Raw genomic sequence first — 19,225 nt, 5'->3', positions numbered from 1 at the left:
CATCATAGACTTATTCTAGTATCGTTCGGTATCTTCCACCCAACACTCCTCCAGAGAAGAGTGGGTCTTTTATTCTGACATTCAAGTTGTTCTTGAGTCAAGTAGCAGACGTCCTCCTGAGATGACGCAATGACGATGAAGTGGTACGAATAAGGACGTTTGCAGGATATTTATGTACTGAAGAAGGAAGGACCTGCGTCTATTAAACGGCAATAAATGCTCATTTACGTCAATTTGAAATACTTATCACTTATACATTTTTTATTTATGCCTACATAATTAAATTGTGTGCTTCTTTCTAGGGTTTCCAAGGAAAAACGGGTCCACCAGGGCCAGGAGGTGTTGTTGGGCCCCAGGTAACAACAAATAAATATTATTGTTCAAATACATGCATGCATGCGAGCTTGGGTTAAAATACAACTTCAATGACGTTTTAGGGACCCACGGGAGAGACCGGTCCAGTCGGTGAGAGAGGCCACCCCGGACCCCCTGGTCCACCTGGAGAGCAGGGTCTCCCTGGAGCTGCTGGCAAGGAGGGAGCAAAGGTGAGTCAGGACAGGGCCACGTGACCTCCTGAGAGCCAGCGTCCAATGCAGAGGAGAAATAGGCTCCATTATGACGAGTACAAATGTCCACTGCAGTGGACACTGCCTCTCAGAAGGATATTTTGTTCATCCAGTGATTATAATACTTGTGTCGATGGCCAAACATTCACATATATATTATTAGTATTATTAGTATTATTATTAGTAAATGATAAATGATAAATGGGTTGTACTTGTATAGCGCTTTTCTACCTTCAAGGTACTCAAAGCGCTTTGACACTACTTCCACATTTACCCATTCACACACACATTCACACACTGATGGAGGGAGCTGCCATCAGGAGCAAGGGTGAAGTGTCTTGCTCAGGGCACAACGGACATGACGAGGTTGGTACTAGGTGGGGATTGAACCAGGGACCCTCGGGTCGCGCACGGCCATTCTTCCACTGCGCCGTAGTAGTAGTAATATAATAATAATTATTATTATTATTGGTAGTAGTAGTATTAGTAGTATTATTATTAGTAGTAGTAGTAGTAGTAGTATTAATATTAGTATCAATATTATTAGTATTATTAATAATATTATTATTATTAGTATTATGAGTAGTAGTAGTAGTATTATTAGTATTAGTGTTATTATTAGTATCATTATTAGTAGTTGTAGCAGTATTATTATTATTAGTAGTAGTACTAGTATTAGTAGTAGTAGTAGTATTAATATTATTATTAATAGTACTAGTATTAGTAATATTTGTAGTGTTAGTATAAATGATTAATATTATTATTAGTAGTAGTAGTACTATTAGCAGTATTAGTATTATTATTATTAGAAGCAGTATTATTATTATTATTATTATTATTATAATTATTATTATTACTAGTAGTATGATTATTAGTATTTGTAGTAGTTGTATTAGTAATATTAGTAGCAGTATTATTGATATTATTATTAGTATTATGAGTATTAGTATTATTATTAGTATTAATGTTATTAATAGTATCATTATTATTAGTAGTAGCAGCAGTAGTAGTAGTATTATTATTAGTAGTAGTAGTACTAGTATTATTATTAGTAGTAGTAGTAGTATTAATATTATTATTAGTAGTAGTACTATTATTAGTAATAGTAGTATTAGTATAAATGATTAGTATTATTATTAGTAGTACTACTAGCAGTATTAGTATTATTAGTAGTATTATTATTACTAGTAGTAGTATTATTATTAGTAGTAGTAGTATTAGTAATATTAGTAGCAGTATTATTGATATTATTAGTCTTAGTATTATGAGTATTAGTATTATTATTAGTATTAATGTTATTATTAGTATCATTATTATTAGTAGTAGTAGCAGTAGTATTATTATTATTATTAGTAGTAGTAGTAGTAGTAGTATTAATAGTAGTAGTACTAATATTATTATTAGTAGTAGTACTATTATTAGTAGTATTAGTATAAATGATTAGTATTATTATTAGTAGTTCTACTAGCAGTATTAGTATTAGTAGTAGCAGTATTTTTATTAGTATTATTAGTGGTAGTAGTATTAGTAATAATAGTAGTAGTGGTAGTATTAATAGTAGTAATATTATTAGTAATATTAGTATTAGTAGTAGTAGTAGTTATTATTATTAGTAGTAGTAGTAGTTATTATTATTAGTAATAGTAGTAGTAGTACTAGTAGTGTTATTATTAGTAGTAGTAGTAGTAGTAGTACTAATAGTGTTATTATTAGTAGTAGTAGTATTAATATTATTATTATTAGTAGTACTATTATTAGTAATAGTAGTATTAGTATAAATGATTAGTATTATTAGTAGTAGTACTACTAGCAGTATTAGTATTATTAGTAGTAGTATTATTAATAGTAGTAGTATTATTAGTAGTAGTAGTAGTAGTATTATTAGTAATATTAGTAGCTGTATTATTGATATTATTAGTCTTAGTATTATGGGTATTAGTATTATTATTAGTATTAATGTTATTATTAGTATCATTATTATTAGTAGTAGTAGCAGTAGTATTATTATTATTATTATTATTGGAAGTAGTAGTAGTAGTAGTAGTATCAATAGTAGTAGTATTAATATTATTATTATTATTAGAACTATTATTAGTAATGTTAGTAGTATTAGTATAAATGATTATTATTATTAGTAGTAGTACTACTAGCAGTATTAGTATTATTATTAGTAGTAGCAGTATTTTTATTAGTATTATTAGTGGTAGTAGTATTAGTAGTAGTAGAAGTAGTAGTAGTATTAATAGTAGTAATATTATTAGTACTATTATTATTATTATTAGTAGTAGTAGTAGTAGTTATTATTATTAGTAGTAGTTATTATTATCAGTAATAGTAGTAGTAGTACTAGTAGTGTTATTATTATTATTATTAGTAGTAGTACTAGTAGTGTTATTATTATTAGTAGTATTATTATTATTATTATTTGTATTAGGACTATTATTAGTAGTAGTAGTGGTATTATTATTAGTATTATTAATAGTATTAGTAGTAGTAGTAGTATTATTAGTAGTAGTATTATTGTTATTATTATTATAAGTAGTAGTAGTAGTAGTAGGAGTAGTAGTAGTTGCTCACTGCTCCCCTCACCTCCCAGGGGGTGATCAAGGGTGATGGGTCAAATGCAGAGGACACATTTCACCACACCTAGTGTAGCAAATCATTGGCACTTTAACTTTAAGTCTGTTATTGTTTTTATTTCTTCGTTTAACATCGACTAACTCTTGTTTGACGATAATAAACGATGAAAATGAAATGCTTCTATAACGCAAATAAGCTACATATTAAGCATCTTTAAAGCTCAAACTAAATATTATCAGTAATGAATTTATTGTTACACTTGCATGAAGTTAACAATGTTGATTATATGTTGCTATTAATGTAATGTGTATTATAACATCATCAAATTTTTACTTTGTTTTTTCTATTTAATGGGAACATTGAAAATGTTGACAATCACAGATTAAATGACAAAATGTGAGCAAATTAACAAGAGATGTGGTGTGAATTAATAATCAGTAATAGACATGGAGAAGGGTAGGATTAAATGAGGTCTCCTTTTTCCTACTCCTTTTTCGGACATGAAACCACAAGATGTTCCCTTTTCGGACCTATTAGGCATGTCCGAAACAATAAACCACACCATATAAAAGTAATGGGGAGTGCAGACCTTCACCAGGCCCTATCTCCCAATAGCAAAGCAAGCCTTCAATCCAGACAGTGATCCGGGTCACCCCTAAAATTAAATCACTTGTTCCTTATCCCATTTAGTGAAAGTGTCATCAAAATGTTCCCATATTCTTTGTTTATTCTGTCGCAGAATGAAAGAAACGGAGTGAACACTTTTGGTTAGTCTTTGTCTCTGAGGGTGGAGGCGGGACCGCTAGAATGCACACACACAGTAATGTAGTAGAAAATGATCCAGATTGGGCCCCAAGTCTAATCACCTGTTCCTTATCCCTTTTCAGACATTTCCTAAAAGTTTTGTGAAAATCCGACCATAACTTTTTGAGAATGTGACGCTAACCAACTAACTAACAAACAAGCAGACAAACACCATCAGAAGCCTGGAGAGGATTTTATTCGGGCTTAGTTGGTAAATCTTAAAAGTGTACGAGATGACTCCATCGTGACTCGTGTTCACATTTAAAGAATGGATTGTAGCTCACCCAAGAGCACCCTGATTTTTGCGGGTGATCTTGAGTGACAGCCAAGTGGCCATTTACAATATGATATTTATCATTCAAAGGCTTTCTGGCTAAACTCTCCTCTGCGGCCAGCATGTGAGAGCCCATTAAGACATTTTCGAGAAATGCTTCCTCTGTAACATTTTTGACCTCCTCCCACCAGCTTGCTTTCATTTCCTTGCCTTCCCGGCAGGCACAAGGCGTTGACACGACGTTGATTATACGTACACGTCCTTTAAAACTGACTTTGGAACAACATTGCAAAATAGTAGTATTAGTAAATTGAGAGCTGAGGTCTAACGTTGGATCCACGTTGTTGTTGGTTGGTAAATGATCAAGCCTACTATCAAAATGACTTTATAAGTCTTATATAAGTGTTATAATGAAGGCAACACATGCTGTAAGTGTCAATATTAGCTATAATAGCCTACTATCAAAATGACTTTTAAAGTCTTATATAAGTGTTATAATGAAGGCAACACATGATGTAAGTGTCTGTATTAGCCTATTATCACAATGACTTTAAAAGTCTTATATAAGTGTTATAATGAAGGCAACACATGATGTAAGTGTCTATATTAGCTATAATAGCCTACTATCAAAATGACTTTAAAAGTCTTATATAAGTGTTATAATGAAGGCAACACATGATGTAAGTGTCTATATTAGCTATAATAGCCTACAATCAAAATGACTGCAAATGTCTCAAAGAAGTGTTATAATGAAGGCAACACATGATGTAAGTGTCTGTATTAGCCTATTATCACAATGACTTTAAAAGTCTTATATAAGTGTTATAATGAAGGCAACACATGATGTAAGTGTCTATATTAGCTATAATAGCCTACTATCAAAATGACTTTAAAAGTCTTATATAAGTGTTATAATGAAGGCAACACATGATGTAAGTGTCTATATTAGCTATAATAGCCTACAATCAAAATGACTGCAAATGTCTCAAAGAAGTGTTATAATGAAGGCAACACATGATGTAAGTGTCTATATTAGCCTACTATCACAATGACTTTAAAAGTCTTATATACGTGTTATAATGAAGGCAATACATGATGTACGTGTCTATATTAGCTATAATAGCCTACTATCAAAATGACTTTAAAAGTCTTGTATAAGTGTTATAATGAAGGCAACACATGATGTAAGTGTCTATATTAGCTATAATAGCCAACAATCAAAATGACTGCAAATGTCTCAAAGAAGTGTTATAATGAAGGCAACACATGATGTAAGTGCCTATATTAGCCTACTATCAAAATGACTTTAAAAGTCTTATATAAGTGTTATAATGAAGGCAACACATGATGTAAGTGTCTATATTAGCCTACTATCACAATGACTTTAAAAGTCTTATATAAGTGTTATAATGAAGGCAGCACATGATGTAAGTGTCTATATTAGCTATTTTAACCTACTATCAAAATGACTGTAAACGTCTCATATAAGTGTTATAATGAAGACAACACATGATGTAAGTGTCTATATTAGCTATAATAGCCTACTATCAAAATGACTGTAAAAGTCTCATATAAGTGTTATAATGAAGGCAACACATGATGTAAGTGTCTATATTAGCCTACTATCAAAATGACTTTAAAAGTCTTATATAAGTGTTATAATGAAGGCAACACATGATGTAAGTGTCTGTATTAGCCTATTATCACAATGACTTTAAAAGTCTTATATAAGTGTTATAATGAAGGCAACACATGATGTAAGTGTCTATATTAGCTATAATAGCCTACTATCAAAATGACTTTAAAAGTCTTATATAAGTGTTATAATGAAGGCAACACATGATGTAAGTGTCTATATTAGCTATAATAGCCTACAATCAAAATGACTGCAAATGTCTCAAAGAAGTGTTATAATGAAGGCAACACATGATGTAAGTGTCTATATTAGCCTACTATCACAATGACTTTAAAAGTCTTATATACGTTTTATAATGAAGGCAACACATGATGTACGTGTCTATATTAGCTATAATAGCCTACTATCAAAATGACTGTAAAAGTCTCATATAAGTGTTATAATGAAGGCAACACATGATGTAAGTGTCTATATTAGCCTACTATCAAAATAACTTTAAAAGTCTTATATAAGTGTTATAATGAAGGCAACACATGATGTAAGTGTCTATATTAGCCTACTATCAAAATGACTTTAAAAGTCTTATATAAGTGTTATAATGAAGGCAACACATGATGTAAGTGTCTATATTAGCCTACTATCAAAATGACTTTAAAAGTCTTATATAAGTGTTATAATGAAGGCAACACATGATGTAAGTGTCTATATTAGCTATAATAGCCTACTATCAAAATGACTGTAAAAGTCTCATATAAGTGTTATAATGAAGGCAACACATGATGTAAGTGTCTGTATTAGCCTACTATCAAAATGACTGTAAAAGTCTTATATAAGTGTTATAATGAAGGCAACACATGATGTAAGTGTCTGTATTAGTTATATTAGCCTACTATCAAAATGACTTTAAAAGTCTTAAATAAGTGTGATATTGAAGACAACACATGATGTAAGTGTCTATATTAGCCTACTATAAAAATGAGTTAAAAAGCCTTATATAAGTGTTATAATGAAGGCAACACATGATGTAAGTGTTTATATTAGCTATAATAGCCTACTATCAAAATGACTTTAAAAGTCTTATATAAGTGTTATAATGAAGACAACACATAATGTAAGTGTCTATATTAGCTATATTAGCCTATTATCAAAATGACTTTAAAAGTCTTATATAAGTGTTATAATGAAGGCAACCCATGATGTAAGTGTCTATATTAGCCTACTATCAAAATGACTTTAAAAGTCTTATATTAGTGTTATAATGAAGGCAACACATGATGTAAGTGTCTATATTGGCCTACTATCAAAATGACTTTAAAAGTCTTATATTAGTGTTATATTGAAGGCAACACATGATGTAAGTGTCTATATTGGCATACTATCAAAATGACTGTGTCGCAAGCTGATGCAAATCTTTGTTGACAGAAATGTTGAAATGTAATATTTATTCTACACATTTGTACAACATTGGAAAACATTAGTAAAACTTCTCAGAAGGTGAGATAACTCCTGGAAATGACTGTCTTAGAATGGCCAAAGGTATAGATGTGTGTGTCCAAGTTAAAGGAAACGGCAGGCTGTCTTCTTCTAATTAATTAATTTAATGTTTGCTGTGGTCTGGAACAACATGGCACACAAACAACTATCAGAAATGCAGCCAATATTACATAGAGATAATGTGCCATGAGACAAGCAAATATCAATTAAATACACAGAGGACATAAGTAAAGGAAATTAAATGAGCTCAAATATAGCTACAAATGAGGCATAATGATGCAATATGTACATACAGCTAGCCTAAATAGCATGTTAGCATAGATTAGCTTGCAGTCATGCACTAACCAAATATGCCTGATTAGCACTCCAACAAGTCAATAACATCAACAAAGCTTACCTTTGTGCATTCACGCACAGTATAAAACATTTGGTGGACAAAATGAGACAAAGGAGTGGCATAAAACACGTCTTTCTGTAAACAAACTATGGCGCATTCAAGGACCGCCAAAATTAGTAGGGCAAACCGGCGCTCACCAAATCCTCTCATCAGTGAAGCATGTTTGATATAAAGAGTGGGATTTCTAACAATTAGGAAGGTTTGTGTCATGTTTGTCCTCCTACAGAAACCATTTGAAAAAAAAAAAAAAAAAAATCCCTCTTTTTTTTCCATATTATCTGGAATGTCATTATAAATACATGTAAGGTGAACAATCAATATGTTCAAGTGTGCAATCACATGGTAAAAGTCTTGTAGTATCATGATTCTAACCAATTGTTTGTGACCGTGTGTTTAGGGAGACCCCGGACCGCAGGGTTCATCCGGTAAGGACGGTCCTCCCGGCCTCAGAGGCTTCCCAGGAGAGAGAGGTCTACCTGGCGCCACGGTAAGAACGCCTCCTTACGTGGTAGCATAAAATATGAATATATTGTATAGTATAAACATATTATACATGAAGACTGCAATGCATTATGGTTCAGTTAGACATTACTATCGTGGACATTTTGTTATAGTACGTAATATTGTATTGGAAACAATATAGCCAATATCATCAAACGTCCACCGCAGTAGACATTTATTTTTTTGGTCAGTTCCTTAAAAAAAAATTGTCCTGAAATGTCCACCACAGTGGACATTTTTTTGGTCCATGTCTTGTATCGGACTTACACATTTCGGTATGTCCACTGCAGTGGACGCCGCTGTAGTGCAAATGAGTCGATTCTCAAACTGTGGCGCGTGTCCCACTAGTGGTACGCCTAAGCATCACTTGATTAAAGTGCTGTGTTTTATTTTCTAACATTCAAACACAGTGTTACTGTTCAAGCGAAAGGACAAAAATATGAAATATACTTGTGTGGAGGGGGGGCGTGGCCTGCGGTCCTGGCACACCCCGCTTCGCTGCAGGTCCGCAGGTCACGCCCCCCTCCACAATTTGTTGATTACAACTTTTTCCTTGTTTTTAATGAATATTTAGTCCGACCGTGCAACTATATTTTAATGTTGGTCATTATGGGGGTACTTGGAGAGCCCAGTTTTTTTCCTGAGGTGGCACTTGGTTAAAACCGAGTTAAAACGCACAATGTTGTGCTGAGATATGAAGTTCTATAAAACAGGCATGTCAAACTTGGTTTCATAGAGAGCCACATCGCAGTTATAGTGTCTCTCAGAGGGCCGCTTCTAATAGTGAATAGTATATCAATATAAATGTATACCTGTACAATACATGTTTAGACTTGCCTATGCATTTGTTATTAGAATCTTTTTTTACATACACTGTAAAAAAAACTTCAGATTTTACTGCAAAAAACTGCCAGCTCAGTCTGCAGAATTTTACCAGTTTTAATTAAAAAAAACACCATATATATATATATATATATATATATATATATATATATATATATATATATATATATATATATATATATATTCTTTTTTTTTCTTTTTTTTTTCTTTTTTTTTTACAATAACATCCATGCAACAGAGCTACCAGTTTTTCCACAATAAAATCTACGGTTGATGTTTGTATCGTGTGTTAATGTATGTGAAAACACTGTGCGATAGTTTTTTGTACAATAAAAAAATGGCATCTGAATCCCCAAAATTTTACCAGTTTAAATTTTTTTTTTTAAAGTGTATATATATATATATAAAGTGTGTATATATATGTATATTTTATTTTTATTTTTTACTTTTATTTTTTATTTGTTTTTTAATTTAAATTTTTAATTTTTAATTTTTTTTTTTAAATTTTTACAATAACATCCATGCAACAGAGCTACCAGTTTTTCCACAATAAAATCTACGGTTGTTGTTTTTATCGCGTGTTAATGTATATGGAAACACTGTACGATAATTTTTTTGTACAATAAAAAAATGGAAGCTTAATCCCCAAAATTTTACCAGTTTTAATTTTTTTTTTAAAGTGTATATATATATATATATATATATATATATATATATATATATATATATATATATATATATATATATATATATATATATATATAAAGTGTGTGTATATATATATATATATATATATATATATATATATATATATATATATTTTTTTTTTTTTTTTTTTTTTTTTTTTTACTTTTATTTTTTATTTGTTTTTTAATTTTAATTTTTTATTTTTTATTTAAAAAAAAAAAAATTTACAATAACATCCATGCAACAGAGCTACCAGTTTTTCCACAATAAAATCTACGGTTGTTGTTTTTATCGCGTGTTAATGTATATGGAAACACTGTACGATAATTTTTTTGTACAATAAAAAAATGGAAGCTTAATCCCCAAAATTTTACCAGTTTAAATTTTTTTTTTTAAAGTATATGTATATATATATATATATATATACTTTAAAAAAAAAATTAAAACTGGTAAAATTGTATATATATGTATATATATATATATATATATATATATATATATATATATATATATATATATATATATATATATATATATATATATATAATTTTTATTTTTTATTTTTTGTACAATAAAAAAAATGGCAGCTTAATCCCCAAATTTGTACCTTAAAATATATTGTCATTTTCACAGTGTACAATTTGCTGGGTTAATTTACCATGAAATTACAAGTCCAGCAGATATTGAAGTATTTATTTTTATTTTTAACAAAACATGTTTTGGAATGTATGGTAATGTTATATTTTTGCTGCATTATGAGACACAATTAATTTTTAAAAGATATGAAATTGCATGCAGTACATGTTATTTTTAAATATCAAAATGTAAGGAAAAAATACCTTTAGTAAGAAAAGATAACGTATTTTATTAACTATTATTTATCCTGGATTTGTACATGGTAATTGGGATTTGTTAAATATTGTATATATTATATAACAATATAATATAATATAATAATATAGTATATCAGTATATACTACATATTGCATATATAATATGCAAATATTACATATATGTTATATTTTATATTGCTACTATGGTACATTTTTAGTCTACTTTATACCTGCATTACCCTTTCCAACCTGTGTAACTGAGCTATGGAAATTAAAACATATTTTTTTTGTCCATGAAATTCATTTTTACATCAATTTGAATGAATCCACTTTCTTCCTCTTCATCTGCAGGGTCCAGCGGGTCTGAAGGGGGGAGAGGGTCCCCAGGGTCCACCTGGTCCTGTTGTAAGTCAAATATTCATCTGATCAAATACATCATACTGCAAAATCCTGAAACGAAAACACTCATGTTCCGTTAAAAAATTGACACGGTTTTCTTATTTACTTCATTTTAACAAGCTGCAGCCTATAAATTAATGAGAAATTATTCAAATGAAATAAGTCAACTTTATGGAATGAAAAAGTCCTTCGACAAGTCAATGTTTTTGCTCAGCTTAATTTGAAACAAAATCAATAAACACATTTTTAATTTGATTTCCTGTCAGATGAAATATATTCAAGTGGAAATTGCTTTGCTGTGCTTGAGTATAATAATGAAGGCAAGTCTTCCTGATAAAACTAGATAATTCTCAATGCTCCGGTAAAGCTTAAAAACATATAAAATGCCTTAAAACATACTAAATGCCTTAAAAACAGATACAATGCCTTAAAAACATATTTAATGCATTAGATTTGTCTGCTGATGAAGCAAGAACAGCATATATTATACCAGAATAAACAATTATTTTAATGTTAAATACCAAATAAAATGCCTTAAAACATATAAAATGCCTTGAAAACAGATCAAATGCCTTAAAAACATATTTAATGAATTAGATTTGTCTACTGATGAAGCATGAACAGTGTATATTATACCAGAATAAACAATTATTTTAACATTAAATACCAAATATGCTAGCCTACGGGAGCCTGTATGATACTTATGAATGCTCTGGTAAAGCTTAAAAACATATAAAATGCCTTAAAAACATGTTTTATGCATTCGATTTGTCTGCTGATGAAGCAAGAACAGCGTATATTATACCAGAATAAATAATTATTTTAACGTTGAATACCAAATATGCTAGCCTACAGGAGCCCATGTGATACTTATCAATGCTCTGGTAAAGCTTAAAAACATAAAATGCCTTAAAACATTTAATGCATTAGATGTGTCTGCTGATGAAGCAAGAACAGCGTATATTACACCAGAATAAACAATTACTTTAACTAAATACCAAATATGCTAGCCTACGGGAGCCGTAGGATACTTATGTATGCTCTGGTAAAGCTTAAAAACATATAAAATGCCTTAAAACATATTTAATGCATTAGATGTGTCTGCTAATGAAGCAAGAACAGCGTGTATTACACCAGAATAAACAATTATTTTAACTTTAAATACCAAATATGCTAACCTACGGGAGCCTGTATGATACTTATGAATGCTCTGGTAAATCTTAAAAACATAGAAAATGCCTTAAAAACGTATAAAATGCCTTAAAAACATATTTAATTAATTCTATTTTTCTGGTGATAAAGCAAGAACAGCATATATTATACCAGAATTAAAAAAAAATGTAACGTTAAATACCAAATATGCTAGCGTACAGGAGCCCGTGTGATACTTATCAATGCTCTGGTAAAGCTTAAAAACATATAAAATGCCTTAAAACATATTTAATGCAATAGATTTGTCTGCTGATGAAGCAAGAACAGCGTATATTATACCAGAAAAAAATATTACTTTAACGTTGAATACCAAATATGCTAGCCTACGTGAGCCTGTATCATACTTATGAATGCTCTGGTAAAGCTTAAAACATATAAAATGCCTTAAAAACATATTTAATGCATTAGATTTGTCTGCTGATGAAGCAAGAACAGTGTATAATCTATCAGAATAAACAATTATTTGAACGTTAAATACCAAATATGCTAGTCTACAGGAGCCCGTATGATACTTATCAATGCTCTGGTAAAGCTTAAAAACATATAAAATGCCTTAAAACATATTTAATGCATTAGATTTGTCTGCTGTTGAAGCAAGAACAGCGTATAATCTATCAGAATAAACAATTATTTGAACGTTAAATACCAAATATGCTAGTCTACAGGAGCCCGCATGATACTTATCAATGCTCTGGTAAAGCTTAAAAACCGATAAAATGCCTTAAAAACATATTTTATGCATTCGATTTGTCTGCTGATGAAGCAAGAACAGCATATATTATACCCAAATAAACAATTATTTGAACGTTAAATACCAAATATGCTAGTCTACAGGAGCCTGTATGATACTTATCAATGCTCTGGTAAAGCTTAAAAACATATAAAATGCCTTAAAAACATATTTTATGCATTCGATTTGTCTGCTGATGAAGCAAGAACAGCATATATTATACCCAAATAAACAATTATTTGAACGTTAAATACCAAATATGCTAGCCTACGGGAGCCTGTATGATACTTATCAATGCTCTGGTAAAGCTTAAAAACATACAAAATGCCTTAAAACATATTTAATGCATTCAATGTATCTGCATGCCGATGAAGCAAGAACAGCATATATTATACCAGAATAAACAATTATTTTAACGTTGAATACCAAATATGCTAGCCTACGGGAGCCTGTATGATACTTATGAATGCTCTGGTAACGCTTAAAAAATTATAAAATGCCTTAAAAACATGTAAAATGCCTTAAAAACACATTAAATGCATTCGATTTGTCTGCTGATGAAGCAAGAACAGCGTGTATTTTACCAGAAAAAAATATTATTTTAACGTTAAATACCAAATATGCGAGCCTGTATGAGGCTTTATAAATGTGTTTTTGTGTGTAATATACATTATTATTAAATATAATAAGTATGGCATTATTAAATAAAATATAATTAAAAAAAAATAAGGCTAATAAATACAAATATTTTTATTATATTATATATAATTTTGTTGCCTTTTTCAAATGTTTTTACTTCAAACCTCTATTTGTCTCTCTCTTCTTGCAGGGCTCTCCTGGTGAGAGAGGTCCTGCCGGTTCAGCCGGTCCGATCGGCCTGTCGGGTAGACCTGGTCCCCAAGGTCCCCCGGGGCCTGCTGGGGAGAAAGGTGCACCTGTGAGTAGCAGCGAACATCCATCGGTTTCCCCACTCCTCCTCTCTTTGTCTGCCGTGACACAAACACATGTCCTCACTGTGTTAAGGGAGAGAAAGGGCCCCAAGGTCCAGCCGGACGCGATGGCGTCCAGGGTCCTGTGGGTCTGCCCGGCCCCGCCGGACCACAGGGTCCACCCGGAGAGGATGGCGATAAGGTCCGGGAGTCATCATATCACCGCAGTTTTATCATATTTACTAAACTCCCATAAAAAAAGTGTGTGTTTTGTGTTTTTGTTGACTTGTTGGCGTGTCTTTGCAGGGAGAGGTTGGAGAACCTGGTCAGAAAGGAAGCAAAGCTGATAAGGGCGAGCAAGTGGGTCCATCCTATTCCATAAAAGATAAGTATGGTACTTTTTATATGCATATTACTCTTATTTTTTGTGTTCATAGGGTCCTCCTGGACCAGCTGGTCTTCAAGGTCCCATTGGTGCCCCGGGTCCTGCTGTAAGTACACCTGCTTGATTTAAAGACACGGTCTGACAGAAGAAAACAATTCCGTTAACCAGCGCTGCCTTGGTATCATTCTAAATTAAAAAAAAATGGTTGGTTCTTAGGGAGCTGATGGAGAGCCTGGTCCCAGGGGTCAGCAGGGTATGTTTGGACAGAAGGGAGATGAAGGCGCCAGAGGTTTCCCCGGACCACCTGGTCCCATCGGCTTGCAGGTTAGAGCCATTTCTTCCTGGCAATGTTTATATGCAGTCGATATACACTACAGCACCTTTTCCAGTCTAAGATCCATGGTCTCAGCCAAAAACCAAAGCAAGATCTACCCGTGTCAACTATGTTTTATTATATATATATATATATATATATATATATATATATATATATATATATATATATATATATATATATATATATATATATGTATATATGTAAGTATGTATGTATGTATGTATGTATATGTATATGTATATATACATATATATGTATATATACATATATATGTATATGTATATATATGTGTATATACATATATGTATATATGTATATATACATATATTTGTATATATACATATATATGTATATATATATATATATATATATATATATATATACATATATATATATATATATATATATATACATATACATATTAGCCACACCCCCTGAAATATAGGAAAATGAGAAAATGTTTTCCATATATTAGCCGCAACGGGCTATAAGCCGCAGATATATACGTTGTGAAATGGAATTATTTACACAAAAAGTGTTTACTTACATGCCTTAATTGTTGTCTGTAACACGGCAGTAAAACGGCTGATCAAACAAAACAGTAGTCATCGCCATGGACCCTCTAGCAGCGCAAGCTATTTTTCCAATCAGCTAAACACGGTGACGTTTTGGTGAATTTACCGACGAATTTACGAAACTGAAACGAAAATGCTCTTGTAAGTAGATAATGCTAACACAGACACTGGTAAACGTGTTAGCATTTCTATCGCTAACGACACCAGCGTCATTACAACACGTACAAATATGCATGAAAACACTCCGACAGACATCACACACGGGACAGTTTAGTAGGTATAGACAGTTTTAGTTATATTGTAAAACTTGCAAACGTTGCTTGGAGTGTTGAATGAGGAATCCATATGAGTAGAAAAGCTAAAAAAAAAACACTAGTGGAAGGACACTGCATAGTACAAACAATAAAATGTACACTGTTCAAATATTTATCTTGAAGATAAACATCAACGCTACGTTGTTTTGTTTTTTACAGTTAAGGTCGAAGATAAACTTCACAAACAATACACAGATTGGCCGGTCACAACACTAGGTACACCTGCACACTCTTGGATCGATGCAGAAAATACAAAAAATACTCCAAAACTCAGCGGTTATTTTGGTGATTAATTGCATGCCTTAACGCTGATAGCCCTCGTTTGAAGCAGAATCAGCTAACTCTGGTGAAATAAAACACGTTCCGTTCCTAGACTGTGATATAGATCAAGTTTTTTTGAGACCTGAATAATAGCTAGATTAGCACCGGAGTCACTCTCACTGTACACAAAACACATAAATGACATACTATACAGTAGGGCTGCACAATTAATCGACATGGAATCGATATCAAGGTTTTAATTCCTGCAATTATTATTTGCAAGACGCTGAGGTTTTTTTTTTTTTTTTTTCCTCTCCTCCGTCTTCACATTGAGTCAGAATTATTGAGCCTTGCATCCTTGGCCTGCCGACCCATCAAAAAAGCCCAGCAGGCACAAGACATTGATACAACGTTGATTACACGTACATGTCCTTTAAAACTGACTTTGAAACAACGTTGCAAAATAGTTGTAAATTGAGACAACGTTGATGTCTAACGTTGGATCCACGTTGTTGGTTGGGAAATGACCAAGTTGCAATGGTCAAATCAACGTCACAACCTGACATTGATTAAACGTTGTCACAGAGCATGTTGTTTCAACGTTAGGCTTGAGTTGTAGAATATTGGTTGGGAAATGACCAGATTTCAAAGGTCAAATCAACGTCACAACCTGACATTGAATAAACGTCAAAAAGGATGTTGTTTCAACGTTAGGTCTGAGCTGTAGAATATTGTTTGGGAAATGACCAGATTTCAATGGGAATCAACGTCGCAATTTGACATTGAATAAACGTCGTCAAAAAGCATGTTGTTTCAACGTTGTATTTGTGTAGTAGAAGATTGGTTGGGAAATGACCAAAATTCAATGGTCAAATCAACGTCACAACCTGAAATTGATTAAACGTCTTCAAAGAGCATGTTGTTAGGTTTGAGTTGTAGAATATTGGTTGAGAAATGACCAGATTTCAATGATCAAATCAACGTCACAACCTGACATTGATTAAACGTTGTCAAAAAGCACGTTGTTTCAACGTTAGGTTTGAGTTGTAGAATTTTGGTTGGGAAATGTCCAGATTTCAATGGTCAAATCAACGTCGCAACCTGACATTGAATAAACGTCAAAAAGGATGTTGTTTCAACATTAGGTTTGAGTTGCAGAATATTTATTGGAAAATGACCAAGATTCAATGGTCAAATCAGCATCACAACCTGACATTGATTAAACGTTGTCACAGAGCATGTTGTTTCAACGTTAGGTTTGAGTTGTAGAATATTGGTTGGGAAATGACCAAATTTCAATGGTCAAATCAACGTCACAACCTCACATTGATTAAACGTTGTCCCAGAGCATGTTGTTTCAACGTTAAGCTTGAGTTGTAGAATATTGGTTGGAAAATGACCAGATTTCAATGGAAATCAACGTCGCAACTTGACATTGAATAAACGTCGTCAACGAGCATGTCGTTTCAACGTTGTATTTGTGTAGTAGAATATTGGTTGGGAAATGACCAAATTCAATGGTCAAATCAACGTCACAACCTGATATTGAATAAACGTTGTCAAAAAGCATGTTTCAACATTGGGTTTGAGTTGCAGAATATTTTTTGGAAAATGACCAAAATTCAATGGTCAAATCAGCATCACAACCTGACATTGATTAAACGTTGTCACAGAGCATGTTGTTTCAACGTTAGGTTTGAATTGTAGAATATTGGTTGGGAAATGACCAGATTTCAATGGTCAAATCAACGTCACAACCTGACATTGAATAAACGTCAAAAAGGATGTTGTTTCAACGTTAGGTCTGAGCTGTAGAATATTGGTTGGGAAATGACCAGATTTCAATGGAAATCAACGTCGCAACTTGACATTGAATAAACGTCGTCAAAAAGCACGTTGTTTCAACGTTGTATTTGTGTAGTAGAAGATTGGTTGGGAAATGACCAGATTTCAATGATCAAATCAACGTCACAACATGACAATGATTAAACGTTGTCAAAGAGCACGTTGTTTCAACGTTAGGTTTGAGTTGTAGAATTTTGGTTGGGAAATGTCCAGATTTCAATGGTCAAATCAACGTCGCAACCTGACATTGAATAAACGTCAAAAAGGATGTTGTTTCAACATTAGGTTTGAGTTGCAGAATATTTTTTGGAAAATGACCAAGATTCAATGGTCAAATCAGCATCACAACCTGACATTGATTAAACGTTGTCACAGAGCATGTTGTTTCAACGTTAGGTTTGAGTTGTAGAATATTGGTTGGGAAATGACCAAATTTCAATGGTCAAATCAACGTCACAACCTGACATTAAATAAACGTCGTCAAAAAGCATGTTGTTTCAATGTTAGGTTTAAGTTGTAGAATATTGGTTGGGAAATTACCAGATTTCAATGGTCAAATCAACGTCACAACCTGACATTGAATAAACATCAAAAAGGATGTTGTTTCAACGTTAGGTCTGAGTTGTAGAATATTGGTTGGGAAATGACCAGATTTCAATGGAAATCAACGTCGCAACTTCACATTGAATAAACATCGTCAGAAAGCATGTTGTTTCAACGTTGTATTTGTGTAGTAGAATATTGGTTGGGAAATGACCAAAATGCAATGGTCAAATCAACGTCACAACCTGAAATTGATTAAACGTCGTCAAAGAGCATGTTGTTTCAACGTTAGGTCTGAGTTGTAGAATATTGTTTGGAAAATGACCAAATTCCAATGGTCAAATCAACGTTATAACCTGACATTGATTAGACGTTGTCAAAAAGGATGTTGTTTCAACGTTGTAGAATATTGATAGGGAAATGACCAAGTTGCAATGGTCAAATCAACGTCACAATCTGACATTGATTAAACGTTGTCAAAAAGCATGTTGTTTCAACGTTAGATCTGAGTTGTAGAATATTGGTTGGGAAATGACCATATTTCAATGGTCAAATCAACATCACAACCTGACATTGAATAAACGTTGTCAAAAGTATGTTGTTTCAACTTTAGATCTGAGTTGTAGAATATTGGTTGGAAAATGACCAAATTCCAATGGTCAAATCAACGTCATAGCCTGACATTGATTAGACGTTGTCAAAAAGCATGTTGTTTCAACGTTGTAGAATATTGATTGGGAAATGACCAAATTCCAATGGTCAAATCAACGTCACAACCTGACATTGAATAAATGTCGTCAAAAAGCATGTTGTTTCAACGTTAGGTTTGAGTTGTAGAATATTGATTGGGAAATTACCAAATTCCAGTGGTCAAATCAACGTCACAACCTGACATTGATTAAACGTCGTCAAAAAGCATGTTGTTTCAATCATTAGGTTTGAGTTGTAGAATATTGGTTGGAAAATGACCAAAATTTCAATGGTCAAATCAACGTCATAACCTGACAATGAATAAACGTCGTCAAAAAGCATGTTGTTTCAACGTTAGGTTGGAGTTGCTCAGCATCAGGACCTAATTCA

The 19,225-nt window shown here is 32.2% G+C and overlaps 1 protein-coding gene across 3 annotated transcripts in view; it reads left to right on the top strand.

Annotated features, from left to right (window-relative positions):
* col11a1a (collagen, type XI, alpha 1a) overlaps nt 1-19,225 on the top strand; it is a 243,243-nt gene that overhangs the window by 173,500 nt on the left and 50,518 nt on the right. For all 3 annotated transcript variants that reach the window (XM_061965881.2, XM_061965879.2, XM_061965880.2), the window contains 9 exons: nt 303-356; nt 438-545; nt 8,149-8,238; nt 10,967-11,020; nt 13,786-13,893; nt 13,980-14,087; nt 14,192-14,245; nt 14,323-14,376; nt 14,487-14,594. In XM_061965881.2, the coding sequence (XP_061821865.1) occupies nt 303-356; nt 438-545; nt 8,149-8,238; nt 10,967-11,020; nt 13,786-13,893; nt 13,980-14,087; nt 14,192-14,245; nt 14,323-14,376; nt 14,487-14,594 (738 nt within the window). The remainder of the gene's footprint in view (nt 1-302; nt 357-437; nt 546-8,148; nt 8,239-10,966; nt 11,021-13,785; nt 13,894-13,979; nt 14,088-14,191; nt 14,246-14,322; nt 14,377-14,486; nt 14,595-19,225) is intronic.

The sequence above is a fragment of the Nerophis lumbriciformis genome, linkage group LG07 (assembly GCF_033978685.3).
Source record: "Nerophis lumbriciformis linkage group LG07, RoL_Nlum_v2.1, whole genome shotgun sequence".
Taxonomy (NCBI): Eukaryota; Metazoa; Chordata; class Actinopteri; order Syngnathiformes; family Syngnathidae; genus Nerophis; species Nerophis lumbriciformis.
The sequence above is the reverse complement of the archived record's forward strand: the minus strand, read 5'-3'. Positions and strand labels throughout refer to the sequence as shown.